At 36.4% G+C, this 13,784-nt stretch overlaps 2 protein-coding genes and 1 pseudogene across 2 annotated transcripts; 2 read left to right on the forward strand and 1 right to left on the reverse strand.

Annotated features, from left to right (window-relative positions):
• The first annotated feature begins 2,360 nt into the window (after positions 1-2,360).
• Positions 2,361-3,431, forward strand: LOC148931177 (uncharacterized; annotated as a pseudogene).
• Positions 3,432-3,585: 154 nt separating this feature from the next.
• LOC148931178 (uncharacterized) lies at positions 3,586-5,320 on the forward strand. Its single transcript, XM_089066744.1, has 6 exons — positions 3,586-4,145; positions 4,246-4,313; positions 4,401-4,644; positions 4,749-4,829; positions 4,927-5,050; positions 5,163-5,320. Exons 1-6 carry the CDS (start codon positions 3,675-3,677, stop codon positions 5,318-5,320), a joined length of 1,146 nt encoding a protein of 381 aa, XP_088922870.1. The 5' UTR covers positions 3,586-3,674.
• A 51-nt stretch (positions 5,321-5,371) lies between these two features.
• LOC148931179 (protein FAR-RED IMPAIRED RESPONSE 1-like) lies at positions 5,372-6,352 on the reverse strand. Its single transcript, XM_089066745.1, has 3 exons — positions 5,964-6,352; positions 5,474-5,541; positions 5,372-5,379 (listed from the first exon to the last, which is right to left on the reverse strand). Exons 1-3 carry the CDS (start codon positions 6,350-6,352, stop codon positions 5,372-5,374), a joined length of 465 nt encoding a protein of 154 aa, XP_088922871.1.
• Positions 6,353-13,784: the final 7,432 nt, after the last annotated feature.

Raw genomic sequence — 13,784 nt, forward strand, 5'->3', positions numbered from 1 at the left:
GGATGGAGTATTAAATATGAAAACCCCTTAAAATTGGGAAGTGATGAAAAATAACAAAATTGGCATGTATATAAATTTATGTAAATCATCATTTCCCCTTTAAATATTTTTATATAGCTATAATATATGTAAGCATATAGTATGTGACATAAAAATTTCTCCAATTTTTAAATTCGCTTCATTTTAATTAGATGAAGATAAAGTTTAGCAAAACATAGACAGTTGTTACAACTAGTATTAACACCCATGCTACGTACGGGACATTAGATTTTCATACAATGAAGATAAATTCTAAGGTATGTAGATTAAAAAAAAAAGGATAAAAAGAATATAATGATATTTATAATTAAGAATATGACAATGATAAAATGCAAACTCTGTATATTGTATAAACTCTAAACTTTTTAACACATTGTCAACATAACATCAATGACAATGACATGCTTATAAAAAAAAAACTTGAAAAGATTTAACTTGTGGTTTAAGAATCTGATAAAGATTTATTCAAAAGTGCTTCTGCTTGAAAATTCTCCTTCTTGAAAAATGCTTGCTTGTAAACTTTGTTAGGAAAGGTGGAAAACTTTTCGTTTACTAGCTTGAAAATAAAAGTTTGGAGGTAAAGAAATTTTTCGGTAGACGTTGATAAAGGAAGCTGATACCTTCTTTTATACACTAACTCTACACTACACAAGTTATGGTTATGCATTTTTCTGGGTTAATATCCCAACATCATTATTCTTTTCTTTGACTTCATCACATTTTGCAGAGGTAGAACTAATGTGAGTGTTTGTTGGTGGAGCTCTCGGGATGCTGTAGGAGTTGGTAAGGAAAAACAAAGTTCGTATTATTCCTCCTTTCCCCACTTCCTATTCTTTTTCCCATTAGGTATATATATATATATATATATATATATATATATATATATATATATATATATATATATATATATATATATATATATATATATAGGGGTGTGTTAAAATGACAACACTCTTAAAATGACACTGTGACACCACGCTAGACTGCAATATCCAATACAAAATGACACTGTGACACCACGCTAGACTGCAATATCCAATACACTAGACTGCAATCTATAGATTGCAGTCCAGCGTATTGGATATTGCAGGCGTGAAAAATTGCAGTCTAGCGTATTGGATATTGCAGTCCGCGAAAATTTACCCTTGAGCAATTTTTATGATTGCCACATGGCAGCTGATTATTCGTTCATGTGTACAAATGATTGGCTAGGATTGGTGGTATGGTGTTACCTTAAGAGTTGTTGTCATTTTAACACAAACCTATATATATATATAGAGAGAGAGAGAGAGAGGGTCATGATATTCTACTAACCCCTCTAGTATACAAACTACAAACTTAAATCTCAGCCACTAGTTCTAATTAATCTACCGTTTAATATATGGTATTTTCATATGTCAACATTTCCTATAATCCAGTCAACAAAGGGTAATATTGGGCCAAAAAAAAAAAAAACGATTTCAGTAATTTTGTTGAGATTATCAAATCCATTAAATTTCGCCGTTTCAACGTTCAGTCCACTATTCACGTCTCCTCTCTCTTCCTTCCCCCATTCCACCTTTTCATCTCTCCTCTGAAATTAATCGCCTTCCAGAACCGAATCGTTTACAGCGGCGTCATAAATTCCTCGTCGGTGTTGAAGCGAGCGCTAGGCGGCGGCATTATGAGTTCTGTCCGGCGACGCGCTGAGTCAACCGAAGGTGAGTTATCCGTCGCAAAGCCATAGTTTGAATCCTTGTTGACATTTTTGTAGTCCATTATTGTTGTTGCTTAAGTACTCGGTTGATTAAACCGAAAGTGAGGTATCCGAAGGTTAGATATCCGGTGGATAAACCCTATTTCAAAAATCGTGGTGACATTTTTTAGTACTGTAAATTTAGTACCGTATTTTTGTTTTATGGATGGGGGTAATTAGAATCTGCTGTTGACACTAATATTTTTTTCGTAAATGTTGAAAGGAAGAGACTGAAATTAGGTGCTATACTCTGCTGACATTATTTCTATTTGCTGCTGACATTATTCCTTTTTTATAATGTCACCATGGTGATGTGGAATTTTTGTGGAACTATTGTGTTATGGATTTTTTTCTGTTGAAAGTATTCCTTTTTTTATAATGTCACCATGGTGATGTCGATTTTTTGTGTTATGGATGTGAGTAATTAGAATCTGTTGCTAGTCGTTTTTATGTGGTTGAACTTTAAATTCCATTGATGGGATGTATTTTCTTATTGTTTGGGTATTTGGATGGTTCATTATGATGAATATACAGACACTATTGGTTGGATTGTTTGTGAGGTGCTAGTAAGATGTTGTTGATATTAATGGTGACATTGTCTTTGGTCGCTGATCCCATTGGTATTTCAGTTGTTGTGGACATTGAAATAAATTGTGGTTTGTTATTAAATAAGATGATGTTGACATTGATTGGTTTGATGTGTATGTTGGCATGGTTCGGTGACATTTTCTTTGGTCTCTGATCCCATTGGTATTTCAGTTGTTGTTGACATCTATTTCAGTTTACATGACGATAGAAACTTGGCGGTGTGTCTTTGTGTTTTGTTGCTATGTTTTTCATAGGAATCGATTGTTGTATTTATGTTCTCATTGATTTAACTGGTTGAGATTGTTGCTATTTGAGCAGCGAAACGGAAAGCAAAGGAAAAAGCTGTAGATAATGGTGAGTCAAATGGGAAGCAGTCCACAATACAAGACAAGAGACCGCATTTAAGGATCAAGAGAACTACACGTTTTTTCGTGCGGATCCTGAAGTCTCTCAACGACAGGCAGGAAACTGCTGTTAGACAACTCGACTTTGGTGGACTTCTGAACTATGACGTGGCCTCTGTCCCAACCACGTTAGCATATTGGTTACTGGAGCATTTTGACCACCTACGTTGCAGTCTAAAGCTGCCGAATGGTGTTGTGGTGGAGGTTAATGCGAAAAGACGTCGAGCTTATTTTTGGTTTCCCCAATGGTGGCACTACATTTGATCGGTGACATAACCACCGGTATCAAATACCTGGAAACCATACCACTGGAAGAGGAAGTTGATGTAAATGCGATGCAAACGAAGGTGCAAGAAGCGAAGCTGCTTCAAGAAACTAGAGGGGGAGCACTTTTCAAGAAAATATTCTTACTGTTGATGGAAACTGCACTCATAGGGACCTCAACTTATGGCTATGTCAGACCACGAATTGTTGACATTCTCAGTGACATGCAGAAGATAAGGAAGCACAATTGGTGTAAGTACTTGCTTGACAATCTGTTGAGGACACGCGAACTGTGGAAGAAGAACAAGTCCAAAGTTTTCAGCGGGCCAGTAGTTTTCCTAGTTGTAAGTAAGTCCTTCGGTTATTGGATGAAAGCCGTTGAGTTGTTGATATTTAGTTGACATGGTCTTGTGTGTGAATATGAATCTGTGATTGACGTGTGTGGACCTTGAGCTTAGAGCATTTTTTTGATATTTGAATTAGGTTTGTTGTTGACATTTTTAATGACACGGGAGTAATTTTTTTACTCACTGTAGGCCTTCTACGTCGATCGCGTTTTTCATCGTAGGAGATGTGTGCAACATGTCATTCCTAGGATACGGGGCTGGACGACCGAACTGTTGAAAGAGCGAGAAGAAGATGAAATGAAAGAAGCTGATTTCAGTCTGGGACGAGTGACTACACAATTGGATGAGAATGAACTGGGTGGTGCGGAAATGTCAATAAGAGTGGCGCATCCACCGACCACGGAAGATGTTGTTGCAGAGGGAGATGCTTGGGTTGAATTGGCGTATATGAGGGGTGTTTGGGCGGCAACCAAACACATAGAGGACGGTTTCAAGATGCTGGCAAAGAAATTGAACCAAGTGCCTCCAGAAATCAGGAATAAGGACAGCTTTAGAATAACGTGTGACACTCTTAGGAGGGCGTTCAGACTGAACGAGAACGACTTTGACCCTGTGGAGTCAATGATGCAGTCGCAGTCTGCCCACTATAGTGCAGCCGAAGACTGGGCAGAGTCCTTGAAATCTTTGTTGGACGCGGCTGATGAAATGGATATACTAGAAAACAAAGACGAATACCCAAGCTTCAGCCTTGGGTTTGATTCCAGCCAGGTAAGTACATATTTTACATTATTTGTTGTTTAAAAGTACTTCCCAGATAAAATCTGTTGATATACTTAATGCAAGTGTGACTTTTTTTGGTACATTGTAGGATGACACTCTTGTCACCGTGATTCAGAACGTCAACAGGGAACAGATCATCCAGCCAATGTTGAGGAGGTTTGATGGCCACCTTTTCTTCCTTTTTCTTGGTTTAATTTGACTGCTTACTCAATCATCCTATCTTACTCTCCGTGCAGGGTGATGTGTCGGAGAGTTCGAGCTCAGAGAGCCAGCCGACCTTTTTTTTAGTGGAGATGAAGTTGAATCCCAGGACAGAGAGACCGCTGCTGATTTAGGAGGTGACGGTCTGGATTTTATGACTGATAGTGACATCGGAAGAGAGGTGGGAAGCAAAGAGCTTGTGGCTGTTGTGGAAGTAGGAACAGTTGTGAATGAGGAGAATGCACTCGACGTGGCAAGGGCTATAGCGCGTGATGTTGAGTCAGAGGTATGTAAAACAGGTGGAAGTAGTAAATTTGACCTTAAGTAGGTGTGTTGACATTTTCCATCTGTTATTGACATTTGTATATTTCTCTGTTTTTTGTTATGCAGCACGACACAGTAGACATAGCCATTTGCTCTGCTTTGAAAGCATGCATTGAACTAGGTGATGCTGCTTTCGAAACACAAACAGTTACCGGGGGCGTGGATGTGGGTAAATTACCTGTACGTCGAGAGGCAGGGATCAGTCGTGAAGAGAGTACGTATGCTCAAATACAACATGTTCCAGCAAGGAAACTCAGACTGCCTACAAGGAGGCGCGATAGTTCATCATCAACACGTATCAGCCCAACATGGACCAGAGAAGAAAGGGATTGTTACCAATTCCTTCTTGCGACACCCTACATGTGGACGTAAGCAAACCATTTTATTATTTTCGTGTTGGTTTAACAAAAGTTATTGACTTGAATAACGTATGGTTGAAATCTATGGATCATGTTATTTACTCCGATGATGTTGTTGAAGTTACTAAAGTGAAATTCAGCTCGTTGAAGCCACATGAGGCTATCAACGCTGAGGTTATCGATGTTTGGGCTTCGTATCTGAATGACATGGAGGTTCTTAAATCAACACAGAAGCCCAACAGATTGTCTGTTGCCATTGCTCTGTGCTCGTTGAAATAAACTAAAGTATAACAAATGTAGCTTGGATGCTACATCCCGTTTATGATCCGCTTATGAATCTGCATAAACACAATGTCAGTAGTATAGCAATATGGTCACATTATACATGAACGAAGTAAGGAAAAAACTAATTGAATGATGTTGAATACAAACCTGCAGATGACGATGCCTCGTCACTAGGATCATTGTGTACTGATTTCAAAAAAGGCGTCTTCAGCCACCTTGTACCAATATATTCTTTTACGTCATGGTTTTTGAACAACCAAAAAATGTGGCAGCATAATATTCCACGCCGCAGAAACAACTTGCAATCGCAGTGATACGATTTGGAACCAACTTCGTGACTGACGACACATTTGTTTCGATGGCTGTCCATTATTGTGTAAATCTCAGTATTGTCCTCCATCTCAAAGTGTGTCATCATGCAACGTCGATGAGCCTCGACGATCTCATCTTGAACTTGCTGAAAGATGCGATCTGTATACATAGACGTTGCGTGTTTCTCAAATAACAGCTCTGTTGATAGGATGGGGACTTTTGTAGCATCAGAAAAATCGAGCCTACTGATATGTTACGTTGAGGATCCAACGCGTTGTTGTAGTGCAACACAAAGTCAGCGAGATTAAAGTGCGGTTTTGTGTACCTTTTGAAAAAGCTATTCTCGGAGTCAGAGAATGATGTTGTCTTCAACAACGACCCCATTGGGAAATCCCTAAAATATGCTGGAATCCAATACTCTCGTAGTGTGAACATGTCTGTGAACCATGATTCATTTTGTAAACCATATTGGTCCATAATGGTTAGCCAAGTTTCTTCAAAATCGTCTGGCTCCAACAATTCGTACCATATGCAAGTGTCCAAATCCTTCTTCAACTCTTCGTTGGCAAGTATTCTTTTGAGAACCTTTTCAGGAAGCTTCATCATAATGTGCCACATGCACCAACGATGCCTTGTACTAGTTAGCACACGTTCAATAGCAAGTTTCATGCCCCGATCCTGGCCAGTTATTATCAACTTAGGCGCAAAACCCATACATTCGACAAACTTAGTGAGCAACCAAGAGAATGAGTTAGCGCCCTCATTTGACACGAAGCCGGCACCAAACGTAACAGGGCATCCGTGGTTGTCTTTTCCAGTGAATGGTCAAAACACCATGCAATACCTATTCAACAAGAACAAAAATGTCAACAAGAACTCAACACAGTACCTGAATTGTGAGCATAATGAAAAAATAAAAGAAAATATCTGACACAAAATACACGTGTGATTACCTGTTCGTTGAGTACGTAGTATCAAAGGATACAATGTCACCAAACATCTTGTAGTTCTTTCGCGACACAGCGTCACACCAAAAAAGACTAAATAACTTTCCATCACTACCTTGTTGGAATTTGTAATGGAAACCATCACATGTGTTCTTCTTCTCCTCCATTTGATTTAAAATCATTTGGACATCAGCGCCTTTCATTTCTTGCAATATGTCGCGCTTGCCATTCCGTATGTCAGTAACGGTGCAACCCACATAATCATAGCCACCCAGGAACTCCTTCAATAAATTGAAAGTCATTGTAGGTCCAATGTTGGCCTTTGTGCAATCTTACATAAATTTATAATGGATATCCCCAAGGTTGCGGTTGGATTTCATGTATCGGGCATGCTTTTTAATGACCATCTCGTGATTGTGTTGGTCTACCAAGTTGCTGACAATATATCAAGGACTTCCGGACTCGGTTGAATACTTCAACGTAAGTTTGGCATTGCAATGACATCTGCTAGAACGGCGTCTACGTTTGGTAGAACTACCTTCTTCGTCGACATCCCACTTTTCACCTTGCCTGCTGCATACAACAGTCTGCCAGGTTTTGATACCATTTGAGTATTTGTGTCCAAATTTACGAGTATCAAAACGGCAATCGTTGGCATATGCTTCATAGAAGGAAATTCCTTCGTCTAATCTTTCAAACACCTGACCACCGTAAGGTTTCAGCTCGGGTCTGCAATGGGATAACTGCATCTGTACACCCAGCAAAGAACTGTCACCGAAGTCTATCATCAAGTAATAACACGGGAATGATTGCCGGGGCAGAATATCATCACAAAATGAAACCGGAAAGATCATAATATAACAGACAAATAAGGTGTTGTCATCTTAATCCCCTTTTATACGAATGCGAACATAAACATGTAATTTGTTGTCTACATCTTGTAAGACAAGTAGAACCTCAATATCTACACTAAATATCACCAATTCTATCCGTATATCACTGCATACCCATGCACTGTATAATAAGGATTGACGAGATACGTTGTTTTACAGCCACAACAAAAGCTCACTGACCTTAATTTAGCAAACACCACATTTAGCAAATAACATAACAGAACCTTAATTTAACTTGCAAATGAAATCATAGACAGAACAAATACATAATTACTAAAAAAAGAAGTTAAATCATATCACCAATTCTATCCATATATCACTGGAGAAACGTACTATATCAGAATGGCAGCTGCAAGAACAAAAAATAACAGATAAATCAAGTGTTGTCATATCATGTATAGAGAATCAACACAAGCATAAAAAATTAGAGAATATTAAACCAATTCTTCACCCCAAAAAAGTCACCAATTTCATCCCAGCACCAACGACCAATTCGATATATAACCTACTACTCAACCTCAATCATCAACTAACGTAGAAACATCCAACATAATCGCCATTGGTTTCAACATTATGCTACACAAATAAAATCTACTACTCCCTCCGTCCCGCTTAAGATGACACGTTTCCTTTTTAGTTTGTCCCAACTAAGATGACACATTTCCTTTTTTGGTAACTTTCTCTCTCCAATTAATACAATCAACCACTTTTTCCCACTCCTATTAAAATAACCATCTTTCTTTATCTCTCTACTTTAATACTTACACTCACCTTCTCTCTCCAATTAAACACTTTAATCAATAACTCCTAAAATCTCGTGCCGGCTAAGCAATGTGTCATCTTAGCCGGGACGGAGGGAGTATTTTATTTAGCATGAAAAATACCTTGAGCTTTGTAAGACATCTCCATTTCAACACAAACGTGTACGTTGAACTTATGCCGGACGATATATACTCCGTAGAATAACGTCGGGGAAGATTTATGTGATCAATTTTCAATGGAGAACGACGTCGATATCGAAATGTAATCTCTTTCCAAAATCGAAATGTAATCTCTCTTCGTCGTTTATTTATCAGAGACTGCTTCTCTTTTGTGGCTGAATTATTTCTATGATTTTTGGGCTGAATGTAATCTCTTTCCAAAAATTAAAATGATGGTGGTTTAGGAGATTGGAGATAAATTAGGGACTCATCTTTGACCCAATCACGTCAGTGAGCAGTAGGCGAATAATTGTTGTTAATATGATCACACCCCTATATATATATATATATATAAATATATATATAGGGGAGCACTAGGGCGCATCCTTAATTAGAGTACTAACGTACATCCAACCACGTGCTGCCATGTGGCACGAAAAATGCAATATTGTATATATAAAAATGCAATACACATTTGTGAAGTTGTTCATGCATTTTCGCAGATTGCATTTTAGTTATAGGAAAATTGCGTTTTTTATTGTTAAGTTTTGCATTTTCACATAAATTGCATTTTATTTTGTTAAGTTTTGCATTTTCACATATATAAATGCAATCCGTATAGATATAAAATGCAAATTAAACAGTCAATATCGAAAATGCAAAACTCAACAATAAAAAATGCAATCTTCATAACAAAAAAATGCAATCTGTCGAAATTAATATTGCATTTTTTTGTATATAATATTGCATTTTTCGTGCCACGTGGTAGCATGTGATTGGATGTACGTTAGCACTTTAAAATTAGTTAGCACATTAGTACATCCCTATATATATATATATATATATATATATAGGGGGTTGCGTTAGTGTGCTAATTAATTTACAGTAATAACTAATAACTTTCAATATTGTGCATTAAAATTATCAACACAAAGACATAATTATATCAATACAACATGTAAATTTAAAATGTCAACACAAAGACATAAGTTTATCAGCACAAGAAGATTGATAAATTTATGTCTTTGTGTTGATGTTTTTAACATACAAAATTGATATTAGTTATTAGTTATTACCATAACTTAGTTAGTATTTGATCACACACCTATAGGGGTGCACTATGGTGCCACCATAGATAGGATGACACCATACCACCAATATAGTCCGTTAGATCTCATTTATGGACGCCTAGGATTAAGTTTCGTGAAAAAACACGGGTTTGCAGTCTACTGTATTAGATATTGCAGTCGTGGTAAACTGCAATATTGTTGTGGTAAGACTGCAATATTCAATGAACAGCACTGCAATCTGGTAACGTAAAATTAAAAATTTCCTATTTTACCCCTCCGTGTTTTTACACGTGGTAGCATGACAAGCACACGATTTTCAGATCCAATGGCCTAAAATGGTGGTATGATGTTACAATAAAGAGGGTTGTCATCTTAATACATCCATATATATATATATATATATATAGGGGCATGTTAGGGTGCCACCACCCCTTAAAATAACACCATACCACCATTTCTAGTCAATCATTTGTACACGTGGACGAATAATAAGCTGCCACGTGGCAAAAAAAAAAAAAATCTGGAAAAAGACGGGCAGCAATCTGCTGTTCTTTAAACAATAATTTTTCTTGAACAGCAATATCCGACACACTATACAACAATCTATAGATTGCTGTCTACCGTATTGAATATTGTTGTGTAGCGTTAATAATATTGCTGTATAAGCGTTGTCACGTTGTCATTTTAAGAGGAGTTGTCATTTTAACACAAACCTATATATATATATATATATATATATAGGTTTGTGTTAAAATGACAAACACCTCTTAAGGTAACACCATACCACCAATCCTAGCCAATCATTTGTACACATGGACGAATAATCAGCTGGCATGTGGCAATCATAAAAATTACTCAAGGGTAAATTTTTGCGGACTGCAATATCCAATACGCTAGACTGCAATTTTTCCCGCCTGCAATATCCAATATGCTGGACTGCAATCTATAGATTGCAGTCTAGTGTATTGGATATTGCAGTCTAGCGTGGTGTCACAGTGTCATTTTAAGAGTGTTGTCATTTTAACGCACCCCTATATATATATATATACACTTTAATAAATAAACGTGACATATATACATACATATGTGATATGTGATGACTTCGGGTCATTTTCAGTGAATGGTGGCGCACTATTCATATGTTGACTATGGTTAAAGATGGTAAAAGTAATTTTTGTTACTGAAATATTATTGCACTGTCGTTTCTGACTTGTCCCATCATTTGTAGGAAGTTGGGGTTTCTTGAAGATAGAATACTAGCTCTGCGAAGAAGCTTTAGCTCGTTTTTGTATCATCATAAATTAGATACCATTAGTACTCGCATTTGAAAAGAAATGACTATATTTTGTAAATGGACATTTAATATCCATCTGATTTATACACGGACAATTATTTTATTGCTTCATGTGTCTTCTTGCATATCAAAGTTCTTGATCAAAATTATTTTCTCAATGGCGTTTAACTATTAAATAAAACCCATCAAGGATTTTAATACAACGAAACATAGGAGTTTAAAATACTACTTGCTTTAATATATTTATTCACTCTATACACGTTTAAGGACGTTAATTTGAGCGCGGTATTACACTTTATTTGTGATATAAGTGGTAAATAAATTGATGTATAGAGGTGTGTAAAGATGTCCTAAAATAGAAAGTTTGAAAGTTGCTATTTTTAAGGAACAGACTAAAATGGAAAGAGTTGCTATTTTAAAAAAATGGAGGGAGTAGTATAAAGAGAAAGTAGAGAGAAGATGTAGTAAGAGAGATAGAGCGTTCTTTTATGTCATAAAAGGAAATATCTCGTTTATGGTGGGACGACCTAAAAAAGAATACGCCTAACTTATAATAGAACAGAGAGAGTATTAAATTACACCCTCCGAAATTTTCTATGCATAAGAATTCAAGACATTATTACTATAAGTATGGTGTCTCTAGACATATAAAAAAGAATCCCAAAATTACCAATAAATATTGGATGTTATAGAACATAACGATTTCTATAGTGATATAAAATTTTAAATTTCTTTATCACAATTCTAATTCGAATAAAATAATATTGGATAGTCAAACTTTTTAATTTTGAATTCGCGTGATATTTGAAAGTCCCTCACTATGTGTCCTAGTTTTCTATTTTAGATTGTATCTTATTAATTAATGCACTTCATTTTTATAACTTTTGTTACTGATCCTCATATTTCACTAACTCAATTTTACTTATATTTTATTATAAAAATAATAGCCAATATATTCACATTAAATAGCCAATATCTCCCATGAATCCCATGTCCTGCTATTGCACTGTCACTGCCTATAACTCCTGTCGTTGATCAAATTGCCAGGATCTGAGGGGTCCACGTGGAGCCAATCCTACGTAAGCTGATCTTGTGACATCAGGTAAAGGAGAAGCGTACTTGTCGTTGATCAATAATCGGCCGTTGATTTCTCCTCGTTGTTTTGAATCAGGGAAGTCTACAGAAGATGGAAACTCATATGGCCATTTTTTCATTTCTATGTTCATCTGTTTTTCTTACAAGTTACTTCAACAAAATCTCGAAAAAATCAACAATTTTAATTCATTGTTTAATACTATTACCTGTGTTTTTGTATCTTGCCAAAGTGTTTTAGGGTTATTGTCTGACCCCGAGTTTAGGTATATAAAAACTGGACCCAAAACCTTTTTCCATTTCTCTCCAGCATCTAAGTTCACTCCATATTTAGGACCAGCATAATGTGTACTGAAAAATATCTGTATCACATGACCAAAATTTAGTCCACATTGATGAGTTAATATTGGATACATAATTTTAGAATATATACTCCCCCAATCCCATAAATATAGAGACTTTTGGAAAGACGCGTGTTTTAATGCACAATTGGTAAAATAGAGAGAGATAGAAAGAAAAGGTAATTGGAATATTCTTAGTGGAGACTAAGGCCCTCCTTATTAAAGAGAAATAAGTTACCAAAATTTAAAATTAAAAGTGGATTGTTTGTATGGGACATAAAAAAATATAAAAAGTCTCTATTTTCATGAGATGAAGGGAGTACATAATTTTAATGTTATTGTTAAAACCAAAATTGAATCAAAACTGATGGTTTTTCCGACAATTGATTTAATGCGCTACTCACAGCTAACGAAGTAGAGCCCACATGAGAAGTGAGATCCGCTTTCATTGGACCACTTGGTCGAAACTCATCACTCGGCGTTATCACCCAAAATCCGACCTGGGGCCGTGAGCTGATCCACATAGAAAACATGCTATTAAAAGATTCAATTTCAACTTTATTCACATGTTTTGTTTAAGCTTGAATGCAACTCTTGCCTCTTCAAATTTCAAAGCAGGCCATCCCTTCATGTGCTCAAATATCGCGTACGAGTAGAAACCAGAAACACCACGCAGCATTATAAACCTGCACAAAATTAATCATTACAAAAAATTCGTTAGATTTCCACATATATAAATGAAGATATTAGAATGTGGGACACGCCTCTTGTCTATGTTAAGTGGAACCACTTTGAATTGAACATAAGGGTTCCATTTTGAGGCGAATGAAACTTCGATTACATCTGCAGTCTGAGCTATTATACTGGAAGTCGAATTTTCCATGCCAAGAAAATAACATTATGTTGAAGAATTTTGGTTAAAAAATTAATTAATTAAATGATCAATGTAAGTGAAATGAAGAGTACTTGTCGAAAGAACTCAAGCTGATCTTAGGCACGCCCCATGTAATGTCCCAATACCTACAATTTGATATAGTAGTAGTATTAAACTGTTAAATGACACGCGCGGGCTTTTATGTGCAATTGGTAAGCTGGTCTTAGTGAGATAATAGTCATAATTAAAAATGATTATATTTAATATTATCTCGTCCTAAAAAAAATAAACAAACTTGTAAATGACATGAGGTTTAAAGTATGAGAAAGATGGGAAAAAGGTAGTGAAATGAGTGTTAGTGGATTATGGGGTCCACATTATAAATGATGTGTAGAGTTATTATTTATTGAAAACTTACTATATTTTGGTCTAACATTGGGGACTGCTTAAAAAGGTAAAACTAGTCTATATTTTAGGGACGGAGGAAGTATAAACTGACCCTCGACCGGAATCAGTAAACTCTTCTTCAAGGGCATATTTCCAACTCCTCCGTATGCGACTCCTTTAATGAGGCCCCCTGGATTTGTTAAGCTTAGTTTTACAATGCCATTATCATTTTCCACCTGCACAAATCACTCTAATCAACTTGATAATGACAATTGCCACTTCTTTTAAGGTTGCAGCACTCGGCAGAAAACATGCAGAAAACATTTTC

This window comes from Salvia hispanica, chromosome 3 (assembly GCF_029641045.1).
Source record: "Salvia hispanica isolate PSC_SH4W2 chromosome 3, Shi_PSC_v1, whole genome shotgun sequence".
NCBI classification, from domain to species: domain Eukaryota; kingdom Viridiplantae; phylum Streptophyta; class Magnoliopsida; order Lamiales; family Lamiaceae; genus Salvia; species Salvia hispanica.